Below are 22,689 nucleotides of genomic sequence, written 5' to 3' on the forward strand. Positions count from 1 at the left end.
ATTGATATTAAAATAAAAAGAATTACAATAGTCCAGTCGCGATGTGATGAGTGCTATAGTGACGCTCTGGCCCAAATTCGCTGGAATGTAAGAAGAAATCTTACTAAAAGCACTGCTATAGTATGTATACTATGGCATTCATGCCAGTACACAGCGCTCAATCAATTTGTGTATCACGTAGATCATACTCCACAGTGTAATGTATATTGGGGGGTGGGGGGGCTTTGAGCAGGCTGTGGATGACCCCCCCCGTGCACGATACCTACCGAAGACTTTATCTTGCAGCGTTCACAATAGTCTGGTGATTGTCGGTCTGTCCATGTCCAGGAAGGTGATCATGTGCTGAAAAGAGGGACTGAATCCAGAGCGCCCACCACTGACATTCCTGTGTCAGATCCACCCGTCTTCCACCTCATTCATAGCCACTTCCGGTTTCCCCTGGGGTCATCCAGTGACCAGCTGTGCTACAGGCAGGTTGTGGTGAATTTGCAGGGGGGGGGGGGGGGGGGTTCAAAGTCTTGGTAGTTTGTCAGGACGTAGCAGCCATTACCCGCAGGCACATGCAGAACAAGCTAGACAAACTCCCCTGACACCAGCCACCCATGGTCTTGATCTGTGGGTTTTACGACCACCAGCGGGAAGGGGACATAGGTCATCCCACGCTTTTCCACCAGTATCTTTACCACATTTGCTGCTTAAAGCCCCAGCTGCTTCCATCAGCCTCCAACTATACCACTGCTCCCATTCGAGAGGATTCATGATGGCAATCAGGCGGTGCTCCTCCGCCAGGCGCGCGGTGCTCCTCCGCCAGGCGTGCGGTGCTCCTCCGCCAGGCGCGCGGTGCTCCTCCGCCAGGCGCGCGGTGCTCCTCCGCCAGGCGCGCGGTGCTCCTCAACCTGTGTCATCTGCACTTCCTCCGTAGCCTCCCACTTTCCCAGATGATCGAGCCAGGGTGACCATTCTTCTGTTTTACTTAGAAGGAAACTCGTCTAATGGAAAAGAATGAGATGTAGAAACTCTGATGAAACAGTCATGAAGTGGCGCTGGAGAGTGGGTTGTTATTCAGTTGGGTTATCGGCTGTTTGAGAGCCCTGCAGACCTGACCAATCACGAGGCCACGATGGTCTAGTAGTAAAGTGTTAGAAGAGCTGCTTAAATTAGGAGCAGGGTCTGCTGGTAACTAGGTCTGGAGACCACAACATCTTCTCATTGGAGGCGTATGCCAGACCGCCGACATTTGTCAGGCTCTTAGTAATCTGGCTACTTCTGCATCATGGCTCTCTCCAGCTCTCCAAGAATGAGTAATATCACGCCTAGTCACGTGACTGGACACTGCTTACAGAGATGTTACTTCGACGTTGCTCTTACGAAAGTATACACCAGGTCATGTGTTGTGCGCATTAACACCCTTTATATGCACATTGTTTCATATCTTTAGCAATTAAATTGTTTCCACCCATTGTGTCAGGTGACCCTGTGATCCGACGAGGTGACCCAAATACAAATATACGAGTGGCTATGATAGCGTGAAACAATATCTTTGCACAAGGACATGTAAGCGAAGTGTTTTGGGTCTTAAAATAAAATACCACGCAGACAGGCCAATGCCATGAGCAACCTACTGGTTCTATCTGTGGTACAAGAAAGGCTGGTAACCTGTCAGGCCCCCTGATTTGCCAATTAAAATGAATTTGCTTTCCTTGCTTGATTCCTGCGTGGCATGTTTTGCATTTTTCACACACTCAGAAATGGGCCCTTATAACTCCTTTTCCCTCTAGTCAGGGGCCTCTTGGTTATTTGGGATCTGAATCCCATCCTCACATATATAGCCTTTAGCAGCCATAAATTCCTGTCTGTGAAGAAGGGGGTTCCTGTCCCCATGTCATCCTCCAGGTTCACCAGAAAACATTAGGCTTCAAGCAAACCATGGGCTGTTCTATTAGGACATGTTGGAACCAAGAACACATTCCGCAAGCATCCCCAAAGTAACTCAATTCCATCTGAACACAGGTGTTTTGCTGCCAACCTTTTTATAGCACAGGGCACTTTCTGGGTTGTGCACTAACCTGCATTATCCAGATTCACCAAGAGAGATGGGGTTTTGTCTGGCACATGCCAAACTACCAACCTTTTTCTACCGCTGCTCAAAGGGTTTTCCTGGGGGATCCTAAAAGTGGATATGAGTGAGATAGAAGAGAGGGTGGAGGCGGCATGCAGGGCCAGGGATGGATGCTCCATCACCAGTCACACCTTTCAGCGTGTGAAGACAGTCTGGTTTAGGCAACATGGACAATCAGTAGAGCAGCAGATTAATGTAAACATAACTTAAGTTATTCATTGAGTATCCTGCTCTAGGTACCTTGCCACAGCGTTCTCAGGACACGCCACCTCACATAACATGCCCTGATATTGCCTGTCCTATAAGTAACAAGCAGAAGAATTATTGGTGCACATTGTACTGGAATAATGCAAGATATAAACATTATTCAAAATCTACGCAGTCGGTCTTTATGGGAGAACCCAAATTCTATCTCATCTCATCTGGGTGATGTGTTTTTTTCACAAGTTACAATGCACCTTAGGCCTTGGCGGTACTTGTTAGCACATCTTAGCAGAGTGATTTGACAAAGTTTTTTGTTAGTCAGAGTTCTTTTACATTGTTAACTCCTGTAAGTGTCAGATAGTTCATAAGTCTTAGTTATTAAGGTTGTTATCACAGACTTGGGGGGGTTGCAAGCATGCAATGACCCTTTATGTTCTTTTGCAGATACCACTCTGGAAAAAATGACGTCTGCTGATGGCAACATGGGGGTTCAGGACATGGCTTGCAAGGAACCATTGCAAGGTATGTTTTCTCTCTAAATATGGTTCTGGTCTTATCAGATAGTATGCAATCTGTTGTATAATGATCAATTCCGGGGTGACTAGAAGGGTAGTCAACAGTTGGCTACAGTTTAAATATTGATGGCGGGAAACATCACTCACAACAAGGTCAATGCAACGCAATGCTTAGACCACGCTGCCATTACCACGCATATGCAAACAGCACGCATGCCTTTACCATGCATATGCGAACAGCACGCATGCCTTTACCATGCATATGCGTGGTGACGGCAGAGAGAGCTGTCTAGCTGTTCGGGCAGAACAGGAAGGAGGAGAGGAGAGAGAGGTAAGTGGGGCTGGGGCTAGGTTTGGGGGGGAGGGGTAGTTTTGAGGATGGGGAGGAGGCCAACTAACACCGGTTATCCTTTGGCATTCAAGTATTGCTTGATCTCAAAGAGCTTGTTTTGAGCATTGATGTCAGGACTCTGATCTGGGAAGAAAAGGAGGTGTCTGCCTTCAAGTGTTGGTCTATTTTTGTGATATGAATTCATAAAATCCTCGTGCAGCTTTCTGATGAATCCAAAGCGGTCTTAAGATCACTACTACACCACATAGACAGTACCCATCCCCTTAATGTGTTTCTACCTTCAGGGCACGTTTTGATACATATTCCAGTTTGTTCTTTAGAACACAACCCATAATTTGGCTTTGTAGAGCTTTGGCATGAAGGACTTTGTCCAACTCAAGACAGAAAGCCGTTTGGACTGCAGCCACCCAACAACCCACTGAGCAATAGTTGAGTGAGGTATGTTTCAGGTAACAATTGATCCTTTGAGAAATCGCAGAAATAGTCCTGGAACCACCAACTATCTTCCATTAAAGAAAAACACCCTCAAGAACACTAGTAAACAATTGATACTTTTAGAAAATGATTTTTGTTTTTGTTTTTTTTTTAAACAAATCCTATCTTGGTGCACACAGTGTGAACTGTAACACCAATAAAGATAGAATTGTAGCTGCACTGTCTCCCAAAAGTCTAAACAGATGAAAAATCCAACATATTTGCCGTACAATGTTATACCAATACTACCCTCATTCTTCTATTTCTATTCACCAGGCTGATCTTAGCACAAAAAGGAAAGCCTCAGTTGGTCTTCAGAGATGGCTCACACCTGCATACTTGTTTGCACAACAAGGCCTGTGTTCAGTCTAATGGTGGAGACTGCTATTCTCGTTGTGAGCTGGCAGCTGGGTTGAAAAGCGCAGCAAGTGAAGGCTGAATGCCCTTCTTGTATCCCTCAGCTAAAGTAAGCGATGCAATTGTATGTGTCCTGTCTCGTCCATTGTTGCCTGGCATGATGTTCCTCTCTAACCCTTCACATCCTGTGCGTGGCTTTTATAAACATTACTTAGATGTTGTTGAAGCTTTCAGAATAAAAAGTGAGCCGAAAGTGTTGTGAGCCCCTTTTCCTTATTGTTCAAAGAACAGTCTTGCAGAATGAAAATATCAATTAACAATGCATACTTGTCAGCTTTCCATGAAACTCTGTTCAGAACTCCGTACCAATTATTGGGAATAGATGATCATGTTGCAACGAAAAAGGACATTAAACAAATGCACTTTCTATTTAATCACACACATTCACTTCTAAGTGATTAACATGTATAACTTAAAGGGGAGATACCTAGAAGAGAAGAAACAGTCATAACAGTTTGTGCTATATAAACACCACATACATACAGAATGTGAACAGGTAATCGCCATGCATTCTTCAGCACGGTCATGCCCATTTACCTTGGCTACGATGCCTGTTCTCCTTTTTCAAATGGTAATTCTGCTTCATACACTTCCAGTCCGATAACGAGAAGATCTCTGTGATGAGGCAAGTCATCAGAACAACCAGGGAGAGGAGATTCAACACGGAGAAGGCTGCAAAAACCAGGGACTTTTAAAAGACAACCAGTAAATCTGTTTCACAGAGGGCACAGTCAAGCTTTGTTAACATTCAGTGGAATGAATACAGAAGTAAAACCTATGAGAGAGGTGAAGACAGACACTTTCTCCTCAAATTCCCGAAGTCCTCAGTTTTTTCCCTTGAGTGAATACTCACCATATGAAACCGCAGCGGCCTGTCCAACAATGGCAGAAATCAAGGCACAGACCAAGAAGAGGAACCAGCAAACGAAACCCGCGCGCTGGGATACACAGACTGGCCATATAAAAAAAAGAATACAAAATAGTCCTGGTTACTAACAGAAATAATGTAACACCAAGCCACCGTCACACTTATTACATAGCGCTGACATCACAGAGTCAAGTCCAATACATTATATGTGCATTCAACTAATTAAGAGACCCGACAACACGGATAAATTACACCTCATGAGGTTTCCACTGGAAGGAAATTTAGCTGCAACCAAATGGGTTAACTTACGGGTGATCCAAGGTTAGTCAGCGATGATAAAACTTAAAGTAACTGCCCGCCTGCTGAACCAACAACCAACAGGAATGAAGATCCTCCAGTGTTGAAATGTTTTGTGGTTCACAACAACATGGGGAACCCCTTAGGCCACGAAAATGTGAGCTCCTGTGCAAGGTGGTGCAATACTGAGTCACCCCTAGTTGTTCAAGCTTCTAACTGCCTAAAATGAATAAGGAGGTGTCGCTTTCATCCCAGGGCTCTGCTGGATGGACTAAGTAGCATGTGGCTTTCAGCTCCCTTTCAGCTTTTTCTTGTGGTTTCTATGTGCAGGGAACTCCTTTAGATCATTCAGTAGCTCCACCTGGAACAAGGGAACTTCCATCTTACAGCACTGATGGGTGCAGAGAAGGGACACCCATCACAGGCCTCATTACTTTTATGAGTGATGTCAGGAGGCATCCTTTAGAAGGTCAGCCATTAACAACCAATATACATCTTCTGTACTGCTTGTCTTTGCAAGTGCCTCACCCTCTTTTGTGAGGTCTCAGTCAGTGAGGGGCCTTAAGATAAAAAAAAAAACAAAAAAAAAAAAAAACTCAGGGACATATTTACAGGCTCAGTGGCTCAGGGCAGGGTCGCCAGTGACCTGCCTGTGCTGCCCTGCACCACAGGGAAAGGGCAGAAATGCACTATATTTACAAGTTACTGTGCATTTCTGTCCTCTCCCCCTGCGCTGCACAAATTGCTGCCTTGCGCCGACGCAGGCACCCTTGTACCACGGTGTAAGGGTGTCAGCAGGATTGTTTTTGTGCAGGAAGGGACACCTTACTGCACAAGAACAATCCAGTGTGGCATTTTCCTCTTTCTATGTGTGCTGCAGAATGCAGCACACATGGGAAGAGGAAAAAACAAGGAGAATTGAAAATACTTCTCATGAGGCCTGCTCTGGAGAGGCGTAAGGTTTTGGTGCTGCTCCAGGTTTACGTGATTAAGTAAATCTGGGAATGCGTCAAAACACTTGGGTGTTGCGTGGGAACACCCACTGCAATGCCAGTGGTACACCTCTCTGTCACAGTTAAGGCAACACAGCAACTTGCGCTGCATTGCACCATATCTTCAAGGGCATGAAAAGCCAAGCAAAGTGGCTTTGCAGGCCTTGTAGATATGGGTCTGCACTATGCGTCGCTGGTGTATCACAAAAAGTGACACACCAGCAACGTACAGGGCTTGTAAATATGCCCCTCAGTTTATTGCCCCAACCCATTGTCAGCTTATTCTATTCCACGCCTGTCCAGTTACTGCAACACAATTGTGGCATTGTTCCCTTGACAGGGCTAAACATGTGTTGCTAGTGGTAGCAGCAACATGTACACCTTTGCAAGGCATGGAGTGAGTGATCGCCGAGTCGCTGGCTGAGTATGCGGGTGCTAGTGATTGAGTAACCATGCACCTGAGCTAGGCCCTAAAAGCGGTTTGATATTTGCACTAACATGGATCACAAATATGCTGAACTCTTTGCTCACACCGGCTCTTCCCAGGGTTCACCAGGATAGTCTGGATGGGGGACTCGCTCACTTTTGCAGGAGGTACCTATACTATCTGAGATCGACCAACTGAATACGATGGCATTACCTCTCAGAGTGTCAAGACCTGATATCGCTGATCCTCACTACTTTAAACATAGAATGGTAAGAGAACAGAGTTAGAGAGTCTCTAGTCGCTAAAGACAATTTCTGCCCTAAATGAAGCTCATCTGCCAACGCTTACCCCACAGTCCGCATTTCCACCCAAGCACCAACCATTCTACCTAGAATCCTACCCAATTCCTTGTCTCAACAGCCCAATCTTGTATAATCAAACACGACAAATGCTACAAAAACTTACCCCTCTGTTCAGTACATTGGCAACAGCACTTCCAGCGCACATAGAGGAAGAGTTGAGTTAATAAATAGAGGAGACTGAAAACCAGAGCAACAATCAGCAAGCCCAGGACATACAGGATCACTGAAAGAGAAACAAGAAGCAAGATGAGCTGTGCTAGAGGGGCTCTCAGGGCCAGGTGTTAGATCTTTATTCTACAGCTTACACAGCTTAGCCCAGCGGTTCCTAGCCTTTTGACTTCTGTGGACTCCCACTCAATCGTTACAGGAATCCGGGGATCCCCCCCCCCCCCCATGTCATTACTGGAAGCGGGGGACCCAGGGCCTAAACAATTTCTATGATTTGAACTTCAAACCATTACACAAAAACAAAATATACACTTAACAAATGCTCAGATATTGAAATGTTTTGTTTGATTCACAATCAGTTTTGCTTCTCTATCTGCGTATAATTTATTCATTTTAGTGCAGTGGTTTTCAATCTGCTGACTTCTATGGACCTCCACTTTATCATTATTGGAACTCGTGGACCCCCTGAATCATTATTGGAATCTGGGGACCCCTCACTGAGTCGTTATTAGAAGGTGGGGACCCCGACCTTAACAAGGTCAATGATTTGAACAGCAAAATAATACACATAAAATACAGAAGGAAGCAGTCATCAAATACATACACAAATGACAACACATTTTATTTAATTTGCAAACAAATGTAAATAAAAAAATGAAAAATTGAATTTTAATAGGAAGGTTGGAGCTTTTCTAAGTCCAATTAAAGCCACTATGTTCTGTTTGATGCTCCTGTGCTGCTTCTACAAATCAAGGTTTCTAATTTTTTAGCCTCCAATTTTCGAATTCCTTGACATTTATAGTACGTTTTAAAGTTTTCAATTGTACATTTGGCCACTTTATTTATATACACTTTATTAATCTGAGAGTATTATTTAATTATCTAAGATGTCGCGGACCCTCGGAGGAGGTTTTGCAGACTCCCAGAGGTCCCCGGACCACAGGTTAGGAACCTCTGGTCTAGTGTATTAGGTTTGATATCATTTAATTTAGTAGCACGTTCGCGAACCCCTTGAGTAGGCCTCGCGGACCCTTGGACCGCAGGTTAAGAATCACTGTCACAGCCCATTCACATCCCAATGAATGAATGTTTACTTACATTTTCCCATCCATCACTGGCAGCCAAAGAAAACAAAGAACCACTGCATTAGTACAGAACAAGCCTTGGATTAACCAGGTTCCTAACAGTGTGAACTAGAGCAGACCCCAGTGCAATACCACCTCCTTGTCTAGGTCTGGGGCATCACTTATCCATAACAGGATGTGTGACATTCTTTACCTCTAGATAGCTCAAGGCCTTCCATTACTTCTCCATCAGCTCAAGCCCCTTCGTGTCTGTGGTCCACACAAAATCACTTACCCTATTTACAGAAGTGCCAGACAGACTTATGGGGCGCGAGGAGCAAAGTAAAAGCTGAAAGCGATGTAGGTCTAAGTGTCCGGAGGATGGGGAATGAATGGACCATGCCAGGGAATCCTCACTGGCTAATAGTGCACTATGGACGCCCAATGGGTTGGAAAGTGGTTGAACATTTCAAAATGTTTTGGGAGCAGAAACTCACCGAAGCTTTGCTGAGCAATCTGGTAAGAGGTTTGCAAATGGCTGACTGGGTTCCAGGCGACACAGTTGTATGAGCCCGGTCCCATCTCCTTGATGACCAGTTCCGAGGTGTTCCCCTCGCGGGTGATGTCCTGCATCAACTCCCACCCGTTGTTCCACCAGGTGAGGTTCCAGACATCACCTGAAGCTTCACACATTAGCCGGACACCAGAGTCACCACTCAATAGGATTTTCATCACCTTTACCTCAGATATGGGCTCTAGGGATCCAGAGAGAAGGAAAACCAGCATTAACCTGAAAAAAACCAATATTATCCACACTTACAGCTGTGGGCACTTTGCTTTCTGGGACCTGTAGTTTACTTGGTACTTGGAGCAGTTATTAGAATGCACATAACATCCCAGCCTGGAAGGTGTTGAGGCCAGGACTGGGTGAAAGTGGCCCCATGACATGAGTCCCCTGGAAGCAACGTATGCAACTGGCGGGCGACAAGGAACAAGACCTATATCTCTGACAACGTATATCTCTAGCAGCCAAGTCACTGTGTCGCCCCCATGAAGTACAGGTTTAGGAGTATTTGGACTCAAATGCGCATAGGATCACACATGCAGTATTTGCTGTGAACAGTGAATAGAAACAACACAGCTATAACTTCATGACCTGGATAAACATTTTGTACAAATTTAGGGGCATATTTAAAACCAAGTGGCACAGGGCGTCGCAGCAGAAATACTGTACACAGAGTACCTTATTTACAAAGTATGGTTTCTTTCTGTTGTCTCCCCCTGTGCTGGCACCCTTAGGACTGCATAGCACAAACGCAGGCGCTGAACAGCAGCCTTGCTCCATGGTGCCAGGGTGCTTGCGTGGCACGCACAATTGGTTTTGTGCAGAAGGGACACCTTCCTGCATAAAAACAACCCATGAAGGTGTTTTCCTCTTCCTACGTGTGTTGCAGAAAAAAAACAAAGAGATATTTCTCCTTGTTACGCCTCCCCTTTGGCCGCATATAGTTTTGACACATTCCCAGGTGTACACAGTCCTGTAAATCCCATGGGTGTTGCATGGGAAACCCACCGCAGCACCCATAAAACACCCCTCTGATGCAGAGTAAGGCAACGCAGCACCTTGCACTGCATTGCCTTACACCATATCTACAAGGCCATGAAAAGCCACACAAATTGACTTTTCGTGACCTCATAGCTTTGGGTCTGCATTGATGAAGCCTCCAAAAAGTGATGCTTCTGTGGCGCATGGGGCTTGTCAAATAGCCCCCTAATTTGTAGCACAGTGACCCAACGGCCAGGGCAGTGGAATGCACATCTTCACTCTCACATGACCTTTCTTCTAATAGAGTACCTCAGTAATAGGATGCAGATGGTCAGAAACACCCACATCCCAGTTAAGTCTCAGTGCAGCCTGTCCACTCCAGCCAACAGCCCTCTCCACGCGCTCTGGAGACCAAAGGAAGATTGGAGACCACAAGAGACACTGTTATCCCAGGGTCCATCTTCAGAATCCATCTCCAGGACATTGAGTGTCAGAAGCCACCTCTGATTAGGGCTAGTGCCTAGAAGCCCTCATCTTGAGCGCCAAAGAGAGGCCACGGGATATCCAAGTCTGCCCTCAGGAAGTAAACATCTGACGGGACCTCCTCCAAGGCCTGCTGCTCCCCAATCAGTGCTCTGCGAGTCTTGAATGGAAGCAAACAAACATGCTGCTCTGACATCACCCTCGCCCACCCAATCAGAATCCCTTAACCCATCAGAGCTCTAGAACGTCTGTCGCAGTGGTCCTGGGGACTTGTCTGTGTACAGCAGTCCTGAAACATTCATGCGCGCCTTACCCAGTGCGTGTACACAGAGCAGAGCTAGAGGGCTTCGGAGCAAGGAACCTGGGATTTGGACTTGAATGTTTCATTGGGAAATATAAAAGTGCAGGCACTCAACATCCTAGAGCACCTGTTGGCTGCTGGGAAGGGCTGGTAGCCAATATCCTGTACCATCAACTCACAGTATACGTTTAAAGGTAAGACACCATCATGCTTACCGATCACTCTCACCAGGACATGCTTTTTATCCTGTCCATCCACCGAGTTTAACTCCAGGATGTACTGACCATCGTCCTGGTGGGTCAGGTTGAGTAGCTTCAATGACGCATTTTTCATGGAAAAATGTACGCGATGTTCATACTTTGCTGACATTTCGGCCTCGCTGGTGCCATAGTGATAGCTCAGGATCCACTGGCGTTCCTGATCTCCAGCCTTCTTGACATACCACTCCAGTACCCCTTCACCTTGCAGGTCAGTACCTGCCCCTGGGATCAGCACGTCAGATCCATGGCCAACGTAGATCTGCACCTCTGCCGGCTCTGGGTGTGTGGCATCTAGGAAGAGATTAATTCATGGACGTTAGCACGGTGAGCATTTGGGATGCCTACAGCATCTCCCCTCAGGAGAGAAGATTCCATAATACACAAGAGTTCATCAATAACAGTGTTTGAGGGTCCATCACTTCATGATTTCTGTCCATGCTCTCAGTAAACCTAAGGGTCTCACGGGTTACAGGTCACAGGGGTGGCTAATAGCCCGTCCGCCAAAATCTAAATCTCATTATTTCCTATGGGATTTAGATTTCAGCGGACGGATATCTGTCACGGAATGAACTTGTGCACCAATATCTAAATCAGGCCCTGAGTGTGTCAAGTGACCCACTGGTGTGGAAACTTCCACAGTCACAGAAAGACAAGAAGCAGGGGCGCCATCTTGAAGGCATGACTACCAGGAAGAGGATCTACCCACACGTGTCCACTGCAGCACCACAATGAGCCCTGCCCTGGACTGACTTGAGACTGGTAAGACAGAAGGAGAAGTCAAGGTACCACACCTTCACCATCACACATTCACCCCACTCCCCCCCGACAATGAATGGACGCCTCTCTACAAGAGTGTCTAAAGGACCAAGAAACTCTGATGTGTAGACCCTACGCATGCTTCAGCAACACAAAAGGATGATGGACGGAGTGCTGAACAATGCAAACACTCACCCCTAGACACAAGAAGTCAAGGTACCACACCTTCACCATCACACCACACTCTCCCTGATAACGAATGGATGCCTCCCTACAGAGTGTATCAAGGACCAACCAACTCTGCTGTGTAGACCCTACTTATGCTTCTCCAACTGTACTCGGAGTCTGGTACCATGACACATGTGGGAGCCATGTACAGCATAAGAATTCACCAGGACTAATGACTGCTACTCCTATAACACAAGAGGCCCAATGTCATGCTTTTGACCTCTGTATGGAACTCACACGACACGTGTGTGCTGCCCATGGGGCACACGTATCTTCTTTATTCTTATTGTATTGTATTGGTTAATTTATAGAGCGGATTCCGGCAAAAGCATCGAAGCGCTAATCAAACCGAGGGCAAAGGGAAAGAGCACCAGCTACCCACAGGCATGTCTAATTTGCAAAAAGCCAGGTTTTAAGGCTTTTCCTAAAAGTAAAATGAGTCGCCATTTGTCGGAGGGTAAGAGGTAGGGCATTCCAGAGCCTAGCCGCTTCCACCGTAAAAGCACGGTCTCCCCACCTAGCCTTGTTGCAACGAGGCACCGTGATCATATATTTGGAGGATGATCTCAGATATCTCGTCGGTTGATAAAATTGCAGAGCGGACTTCAAATAGTCACAGCCCTCCGACTGTAATGCTTTGTGAGTAAGACAAAGTGTTTTGAAAATAATTCTCTTTTTAATTGGTAACCAATGTAGAGATGTCAAACAGCTGCTGGCTGATATAGACTGGCGGAGATTCAGAGTTAGGCGTGCTGCCGTGTTCTGAATAGACTGTGGTTTGTCTAGGGATGATTTATTCGCATTAAGCAGCAGCGCATTACAGTGGTCAAGTCTTGAGGTGACTAATGCCAGCACAACCGGCAGCCTTAAATCATCTTCTAAAAGATGTAAACATTTTTAACGTGTTTTTAATATCCAAAAACAGACCTTGACTATATGATTAATCTTTAGCTTAAAGGAGAGGGTGTCGTCAAAAATGATGCCTACGTTTTTAGCGGAGGGCACGGGTGACGGACAGCCCCCACAAGCCGGGGGCCACCAACTGTTGTTCCAAGGGGAGTTGTTACACCCAAAACACATAATCACCGTCTTGTTCCCATTAAGTTTAAGCCAATTATTGGCCATCCAATTGTTAATTGCTGTCATACCGCATTGGAATTTCTCCTTTGTGTCCTCCCAATTATGAGAAACGGGCACAATCACCTGCGTGTCATCTGCATAGGAGACAATCTGGAAGCCAAAAGAGCGTACCAGATTCGCCAGAGGCACCATATATAAATTAAAAAGCGTCGGACTGAGGGAGGACCCCTGCCGAACTCCACACGGAAGATGAAAAGGGGAGGCACGATGGTCGCCACAGGCCACCGTGATTGTTCTGTCCGTGAGAAAGGAGCTGAGTAACTTCCAGGCCTTCCCTCTCACTCCGACCTGGGACAAACGATTAGGCAGAATGGTAGGAGAAATAGTGTCAAATGCTGCTGATAAGTCTACCAGAACCAAGATTGTACCTTCTCCCAAATCGCCTCTTTGGCGATAATGTCAGAAGTAGAAATTAATGCTGTTTCCGTGCTGTGAGCACCACGAAAGCCGTGCTGTGACGGGTCCAGTTTGCCATTCTCTTGAAGGAAAACGGACAACTCATAATTTAGATGTTTTTCTAACATTTTGGCCAAACACGGCAGTAATGAAATCGGGTGAAGATTTGTGAGGTCAGCAGCATCTTTTCCCATTTTTTTAGCGAGAGGAATCACTGTGGCCTGTTTCCACATCGCCGGGAAATTCCCTTCCTGGAGAATTTCTGCAAACACTGGCTCCAAAGCAGCGGCCACCGGCAGAGGGGCTAACTTGAAGATGCGAGGCGGACAGAGATCCGTAGGTGAGCCTGATTTCACTGCCATGAGAAAGTCAAAGATTTCGTTAGCAGAAAGGGGCCGAACACAGTCCAGCGAATTCACTGGCTCTGCATAACAAGAAGGAGCTTCACCCTCTAAGTCAAGAGGGGGGGGGGGGTACTGAAGTCCATCAGAAAATTGGTAATTTTATTATTTAAAAAATCCGCCACCAATTGGCAGTATTGTGGAGAATTTTCTAACGGCGAGAATCCTGTCGTAGAAGACGTCAGGGCACGAACTGTATTAAACAGTTCTTTACAGGAGTTCAGAGCCCCTCTAATTGCTTTGGAAACGTACAAGGTTTTCGCTAACTTAATGGCCACTTTATACTTCCCAGGGACTTCCCTGAGTTTTCCTCTTTCTAATTGGATTTTATTTAGAAGCCATTTCCGCTCCTGCCTGTGATAAGTTCTTTGTAAATCTTTCAGCTCCTCCGAGCACCAAGGTGCCGACTGAACACGCCGGGCTTTGGAAATTATCACAGATAGGGGTGAAAGCACATCAATGGCCCTATTCAAACCCTGGTCAAAAATCCCAAGGTGCGGACTTATTAATTTTATGCCATGGTCTTTTTTGGGAGGTGCCAGGAGTCAATTTGGGTGCAGGGGGCATCCAAGATAACAAAAGATAATAAAAAGTGGTGTGACCAGTCTACCTCCCTATTACCATTTCTAGAGATCAATCCTGATCTGGTAAAGATGGCATCCAGCGTATGGCCAGCCGTGTGCGAGGGAGCGATGTCTCCCAAGTGCCAATCCAAGCTCTGCATATAGCTGGTAAAGTCCACCAAGGCAGGGTCGGATAAATCATCAAAGTGTAGGTTGAAGTCGCCTAATACCAAAGCATTCTTAGCTAGAAGCAGTGGTTCCAACAATGAAGGCCAGGCAGCCATAAAAGTGTTCTTGGGGCCCGGCGGTCTATAGAGAAGTAGGCCTTCAATGACCAGGCTATTCTGAACTTTAATTTTAAAACAAGAACCTTCACATATATGAAGACTGCCCTTGAGTTCTGTTAGTGAACAACTTAGAAATGATGGCTGCCACCCCTCTCTTTTCTTCTCTGTCATGTCTCGCGAAAGAGTAGCCTGGGGGCGATGCAATTAAAAAGTCAGAGTCCGCTCTTGCCCAGGTTTCCGTAATGAAAAGACAATCAAGGTTAGCTGAATTAATCAATTCATTGATTTCAAAGGCATGTTTAATCAAAGAACGGGCATTAATTAAACCCCATGTCATGCTCGGCTTGGAGGGCTTCTCATAGCTATTTAAGTCTAAAATAGCACTGACTTCCAGGTGGGGCGAAGGCTTCCCGTGACAAAAATTGCAAGTGGCACTCATATCTACTGCAAGGTCTAATTGCCTGCAGCCATGATTAGAAGGGACTTTGTGTAAAGATAATAAATCCTGATTAAGATAGGTAATCAATGTTTAGAGGCATAATGACCAGCCCCCAGACGCGGACGGGCGCAGACGGGCGCAGACGGGCTTGCCTTTGGCGAGCACATCAGTAGTAAATGACCCCCCGGAAGCTAAAGCGTCAGCCGGCAACTAGCCTGCTGACCCGGAATCCTCCCAAGATGTCTGCCCGCTTAATGCCGAGAAGGAGGTGGGCTCTCACAGGCCCAAACCTCGAAGGAGAGTGGCAGACCAGCAGCAGAAAGAACTCTGCCGGGGTTCAAGGAGATATGCCCCCGAATTATATCCCCAGTAAAAGGTAAAATCTAAAAGAAATTTAAAAAGCTTTCAGAAGATTCTCAAAAAATGTAAAAGCACACCAAGATCACATCCGTATTAGCCCCAGATGCCCCAATTAAAATTAAAGTGCAATTAAAATAGATAATGCAGCAGTTCTCTTACTCGATTTAGTTCTGGAACCGCTTTGACTTATTCCACCCCATGGCAAAGCACCTGACCTTGGACCTGTGTAACCAAATGACCCCAACATGCCCTACTGACTGTCCTGGCTTACTTTCTGTAACCAGGTACCATCAAACTCATGCATAAATGAAGGTGTTTTGTACAGCACTCAGGTATACTATGAAGTGTCCCATCACATATCCAGGTTCTGTGTAAACTCCATCCCTGAACCCCAACGGTTAAGCCCCACTCTGTACCTACCCTTAATAATATAAGCGGAAGCCTGAGGCACAGCAGAATGTACTGCAGGGATGTGTAATTCCTATAGCCCGATGTCCAGGACATACTGTTTGGTGTCCATGGTAGGCCCAATGACCTGCCGCACAAACCCTCTGGATGCTAGTTTACAGTACCACATCATTAAGCAGGGAAGGGAATGGTCTGCAGTTGAGGTAATATTTGTGGCCGTATGTTAATGCTGTTTGAACTTGTATATATGGGTCATTAGTGCAAAGCCTTCATTATTAGGGTGAGCGCTCTAAATAAATGTTGTAAGCTTGGACTGCACTACTTACAGTGGTTCCAGTAGAAAGATGTGTACACAGGTTTGCAACGTTTAACAATATGAGGCTACATACAAGGCTCCCAGAATGCTTTCTGATTAAATGCAACTATTTGCAGAAGCACAAACTCAAGATTGATGATCCTTCGCTTTCAAAATAAAATATCCACAAAAAATGCAACTAAGAAAAATAGGGGCAGATTTATGAAAAGTGGTGGTGTACCTAGTGCAGCGCCACTTTTCTTGCGCCCCTTAGCGCCCCCCTAACGCAAGCATTGCGCCACTTTGTAAGTATGGTGCAGCGTTTTTTGCCTTCCAATGCCATATTAGCGTAAAACAATTATGCTAATGTGCCGTTGGAATGGCACGAGCCTCTCTTAAATCTGCGCCATAACGTTTTGCTAAATTACTGTGAATTTTTAGGTACCATTTCTTTGAAGCACTATTTAGTAAAAAGTGTTGATGCATGCTAGCAATCGAAAAAAAAACATTATGGAAAATCAGCGTAACCAGTTTCAACAAGATCATGTAGACTATGAAAATAAACAAGCATTGGCAAGCCAGTAGGTCCAACATTGGTGGTCAGTCTTTTGGTTTTGTCAATGTTTGTCTTGCTTTTACATAGCTTTTGTAAACTTTTTTCTTGGAGAGCTGTTGGGCCATCACCATTGTAACAAACATTGGCAAAAATCAAAAGTATTTTTTGGTTTCAAAAAGTAAACATCGCCACAGTAGTTCCTGGCACTAAGCAAAAATACTTTGTACTGATAAGCTCCTTGTGAAATAGCTGATTGCTATCACTCATAGTAAAGGCAGCCGAAAGATGGATAGAGAGAGACAGGATTTCAATATAAACAAGAGGTCTTGGTTAATGCTAGATGTAATTAGGGGCCCAATTCTTAAAGAAAGTCATAAAAGTGCACCTATGGTGTAGGTCTTTGCATCAGCTAAGATTTATGTGTTTTTTAAATTCACAAACATTTGCAGAGCTAGACCAGGAAATCGTACTTCCTAGAAAATATCTGAACAGTATTTTAGTACGAGCAAATATGCATGTGTAGAATTGCTCATGTGAAAATCTGTCCAGCATTTACAAGTTCACTTTCTCTCCAACCACTTTTTTTCCCCAACCCTGGAAGAAGTTTCCCATCTGCCCTTGTCAGGAGTGAATTCAAAACCGTATTTGCAGTACTGGAAAAGATTAGAGAAGAGCTGGTGAAAACCCTTAAGAGATGCAAGTTAGAAGGTTTACACAGACTCAAAAGTGCCTTCCAACCCTGGAACTATTGCTTACCTCTACCTCCAGCCCCAGTATGTAGATCTGCGGAAAGACGGCAAAATAAAGAAATGCTAGTATTCAAGCCCTACTGTAGTATTCGCCCTGGCATAATCAGAGAGGCTGTTATCTGAGTTCTTATATAGTGATATTGCTGCCACAATCTGCTGCTGCTCTACATTGCACCAAAGGAACAAGTAGATTTTTTTTACAGAGTAAGTAGATTTATGAAGCAACCTGTCCCACGGGCAAGTAGATATTTTATTAAATTCCACACCCCTGTACTGCACTTTACCACCCCACCGGGGAGGATGGTAGAGAGGTCCCGAGACATGGCAATGCTATTATGATAACTGGCGTCACATTTAGAATGAGGGATAAATTCTTGGCACCGCAGGTGGTACATATAGACGGGTCTACAATCTACGGCATAGCTGTGCATGGGGAGAACAGTGAAACACAGGAAAACAAACCACTGAAGAGACGGAGGGGCACATTTAGTAAAAAGGAACACATAATGCAAGTCGGCAATTTGCTGTGCTGTGTTCGTGAACAGGAGAAAGGGCTGAAAAGGGACAGATTTACAGGATGTGGTGCTGTTCAGCTCTCTCCCTGTGCTGGCCCACTTGAGGCCCTCTAGAGCCAACGGAGACACCTTTGTGCCATGACGCAGAGGTGCCTGTGTTGTCGGTGGAACTGTTTTTGTGCGGGAAAAGAAACTATCTTGTATTCAAACAATCCTAGGAGGCAGTTTCTGCTTTCGACGTGTGATGTGGAATGAATCATGCATAGAAGGAGGAAATAAAAATATTTCTGCTTGTTACGCCATCCTCGGGAGGCACATCATTTTGGTGCAATCCCAGGTGTACTGATGTTAGTAAGTTCGGGACTGCATCAGATTCCATGGGTGGAGGCGCAGGAACGCACATGCTCACGGGGAACACCTACCATTATGAAATGTAATGTGACGTGCAACATTTCTTTACAAAGTCACGCAAGGCTGCGCAAATCGCCCCTTTGCATGGCTTAGAAAATATCACTTAAGGACTTGCGTAGCTTTGCACCAACTTGTGTTACGCAAGCACATCGTAAGTCTTTTTTGTAAGTATGGGCTTAGCATTTTGCATCTTGGCTGCGCCAAAAAACTGGCGCAACCATGGCGTAAAATGTTAGTAAATATGGGCCTGTATGAAAAGGAGCGAGCACAACAGACATTCACTGCTAAACCTGTGCGGGAAGAGGAAATGTATCCATACAACAGGAAGTGGATGGAAACAACCGGAAGTCGAGTGAAAGGGGTTGTCCAGATAAAGATTCATTCATAATATAATCTCTACAAGGTCTACTAGGATCATTGACAAGACTGATGGGAGAGAACTGATGGAGAAACACGTGACTAAGGAAGAAAACTAGAGAGATGCTGGTCTGTTAACAGATCTCTGTGCAGGGCTTGAAGACTGGAGTAACAAACATTTGCAAAGCCAACAGGTGTCGGCAATCCAAGTGCTATTGGAGCTGTCAATGTCTTTTAGCCATGTTGTATAGAACCAGGGCAGCTGTTCAGCGTGGCTGAAAGTCACGGAAAGAAGTGCTTTGGGGCAACCGGGGCTGCCCGTGTCATAGCACTTTTCTGATTGGCCAGAGGGGCGGGCGAAGCAACGCAATGGGAGGGCAACTCAAAAAACAGGAGGGGATGGAGGCCGGTTGGGATCCTATGGCCCATGTACCAGCCGAGCCCTAACAATATTTGCTACGTACCTCATACAACACACGTCACGTTAACAGTGAAATGTTTCATCAAAATTATTTTAAAAAAATCTTTGTTTACCATGTGGAACGTAGACACATGCCTAGACATGTAGCAGACATGAAACAACGCACTGACTTGATTTAGCTCCTCTGATACAAAAGGGCTGCAGGAGTTCAAAAGCTGTGCACAGTAATACTACCATCTCCAGGAATGTGAGTTCAGTGATTGCTTTTTTACTCACACTCGGCCTATAAACCCAGGAAGGCAGAGACTGGGGCACACCAACGAAGTGCGACGCGGTACCACCATTACTAGCCACAAGAAGCTGAGGGCACCAATACTAACCTAGTGCAAATCATTACAATGAACCATCTGCAGAGACTGGGGCACACCAACGAAGTGCGACGCGGTACCACCATTACTAGCCACAAGAAGCTGAGGGCACCAATACTAACCTAGTGCAAATCATTACAATGAACCCTCTGCAGAGACTGGGGCACACCAACGAAGTGCGACGCGGTACCACCATTACTAGCCACAAGAAGCTGAGGGCACCAATACTAACCTAGTGCAAATCATTACAATGAACCATCTGCAGAGACTGGGGCACACCAACGAAGTGCGACGCAGTTCCACCATTACTAGCCACAAGAAGCTGAGGGCACCAATACTAACCTAGTGCAAATCATTACAATGAACCCTCTGCAGAGACTGGGGCACACCAACGAAGTGCGACGCGGTACCACCATTACTAGCCACAAGAAGCTGAGGGCACCAATACTAACCTAGTGCAAATCGTTACAATGAACCATCTGCAGAGACTGGGGCACAGCAACGAAGTGCGATGCATTACCACCATTACTAGCCACAAGAGATAAGTGCACCAATACTAACATAGTGCAAATCATTACAATGAAACCTCAGCAGAGACTGGGGCACACCAACGAAGTGCAACGCGGTACCACCATTACTAGCCACAAGAGATAAGTGCACCAATACTAACCTAGTGCAAATCATTACAATGAACCCTCAGCAGAGACTGAGGCACACCAACTAAGTGCTGAAGAGGAACGCGGTACTACCATTACTAGTCTGCATAGGACTGAGTGCACCAATACTAACCTGGTGCAAATCATTACAATGAACCCTCAGCAGAGACTGAGGCACACCAAATAAGTGAGGAAGAGACACAGTGCCACCATTACCAGTCTGCATAGGATTCAGTGCACCAATACTAACCTAGTGCAAATCATTACAATAAACTCTCTGCGAGACTGAGGCACGCCAACTAAGTGTGGAAGAGACACAGAACCACCATTACTACTCTACATAGGACTGAGTGCACCAATACTAACCTAGTGCAAATCATTACAATGAACCATCTGCAGAGACTGGGGCACACCAACGAAGTGTGACGCTGTACCACCATTACTAGCCACAATAAGCTGAGTGCACCAATACTAACCTAGTGCAAATCATTACAATGAACCCTCAGCAGAGACTGAGGCACACCAACTAAGTTCGACGCGGTACCACCATTACTAGTCTGCATGGGACTGAGTGCACCAATACTAACACAGTGCAAATCATTACAATAAACCCTCTGCAGAGACTAGGGAACCTCAATGAAGGGTATGAGAGGGATGCAGTAGTACCATGACTAGTCTGCATGGGATTGACTGAATAATACTAACTGGCTGAGAGTCATTACAATAAATAGTCTCTGCCCCCTGGTGCCAATGCCTGCTGCATTCTGCAGACTGCCTTGGTGTAGCTCCCAAGTCTGTGTGAGCGACCAGGCTAAGGTTGTACATCACATACTTTTGCGCACATCTCTTGCAAGGCATGGCGGCAACGCTTGGCACTTATGGATCCCACTGCTTGTGGCACCCTGGAAATCCACTGAATCCTGCTGTGCCTTGGGACGGGTCCTGCCTGGGTGCCACTCTGCCCATCGTCAGCAAGGGCTATCACACCCCGCTTCAGCAGGCTCCGTGGTGAGGAGGCCATGCTCTCACCATGGCAACCCTCGGACAGGGGCGGCACTGTCTTCCATACTTCTAGACACGTTTGTTGAACAATAATGGACACACGTGGCACTATTGGAAGATGCATCAGGTCCTGCTCCAATGGCATCAGTCCAGCTTGGAACGCCAGGCCACATCCCTTCCACGTGGGAACACAAGCATCCCCAGTCCAGGTGCAGTCTAGTGGGGGCTCGTCAGTGGGGTGCAGCTTACGACATTCAGCAAAATCTGTGCCTCATCCCTGAGATGTAGCACTGGTGCCATAGGTACTCCGAAACTACAGCAACTGGTGCAGCACTTTCCCACTTGTGTAGTAAGCAACAAAACAACCAGTAATAAAAAGCAACAGCAAGGTACAAGACATGCATGCTGCTTAATCACTGCAATTATAGAATAATAAGTTGAAGACATACTTTCTCCACATTAAAAATGTGAAAGACGGAACTGTGTGTGAAACAAAATAATATTTCCCAGTAGAAATATTGTGCAAGACCAGCTTGGTTAGTGTTTGAAGGTATATTGATGAAAACACATTTGATAAACTGTTGCTATGTTGCAACTGTATTTATATAGCGCTTAATACCCTTGACGAGGTGAAGCACTTTTCGGCGAGAAGCACTATTCTGGAACCCAAAGTATTACTGGTGAATTAGTAGAGGGAAAAATAAGTTGTTTATTCGAGCTGTGGCTGTTAGTTTGGTTGAACAGGATAAAGGAGGGGTCGAGTCTAGAAAGGGTTAAAAGGGAGATCACAGTAGCAGAATGAGGTTTGGGGTGAGTGAAGGAGGGTTAGAGGAGGGAAAGGGTCTAGAAAGAGTTAAAATGGAGATCACAGTAGTAGAATGAGGTTTGGGGTGAGTCAAAGAGGGTTAGAGAAGGGAAGAGTCTAGAAAGGGTTAAAAGGGAGATCACAGTAGTAGAATGAGGTTTGGGGTGAGTCAAAGAGGGTTAGAGAAGGGAAGAGTCTAGAAAGGGTTAAAAGGGAGATCACAGTAGCAGGATGAGGTTTGAGGAGGGTTAGAGGAAGGAGGGGGTCTAGAAAGAGTAAAAAGGGACACCACAGTAGTGGAATGAGGTGTGGGGTGAGTCGAGGAGGGAAGAGTCTAGAAAGGGTTAAAAGGGAGATCACAGTAGTAGAATGAGGTTTGGGGTGAGTCAAAGAGGGTTAGAGAAGGGAAGAGTCTAGAAAGGGTTAAAAGGGAGATCACAGTAGTAGAATGAGGTTTGGGGTGAGTCGAGGAGGGTTAGAGGACGGAAGAGTCTAGAAAGGGTTAAAAGGGAGATCACAGAAGCAGCATGAGGTTTGAGGAGGGAAGGGTCTAGAAATTGTTAATTAGTAGATCATATTAATCAGATGAAGTTTGGGATGAGTCATACATAAACAAAATGTGTCATGTGTGCGTTCACAGCCCGTATCCTTCTGGTTTTTCCAGTTTGTAAATCTATCTCTACTACTGACTGGAGCAAACATGGCTTGGTCCATCCCCCATTACCAG

At 45.8% G+C, this 22,689-nt stretch overlaps 1 protein-coding gene across 1 annotated transcript in view; it reads right to left on the reverse strand.

Moving 5' to 3' along the window:
• The window catches only part of LOC138257708 (uncharacterized), a 48,446-nt gene that overhangs the window by 22,801 nt on the left and 2,956 nt on the right, over positions 1-22,689 (reverse strand). Inside the window, exons 2-6 of the mRNA XM_069205903.1 lie at positions 10,805-11,140; positions 8,757-9,014; positions 7,131-7,250; positions 4,935-5,033; positions 4,619-4,753 (exon numbers count right to left, since the gene is read on the reverse strand). Coding sequence (XP_069062004.1) covers positions 4,619-4,753; positions 4,935-5,033; positions 7,131-7,250; positions 8,757-9,014; positions 10,805-11,140 — 948 coding nt within the window. The remainder of the gene's footprint in view (positions 1-4,618; positions 4,754-4,934; positions 5,034-7,130; positions 7,251-8,756; positions 9,015-10,804; positions 11,141-22,689) is intronic.

The sequence above is a fragment of the Pleurodeles waltl genome, chromosome 1_1 (assembly GCF_031143425.1).
Source record: "Pleurodeles waltl isolate 20211129_DDA chromosome 1_1, aPleWal1.hap1.20221129, whole genome shotgun sequence".
Taxonomy (NCBI): Eukaryota; Metazoa; Chordata; class Amphibia; order Caudata; family Salamandridae; genus Pleurodeles; species Pleurodeles waltl.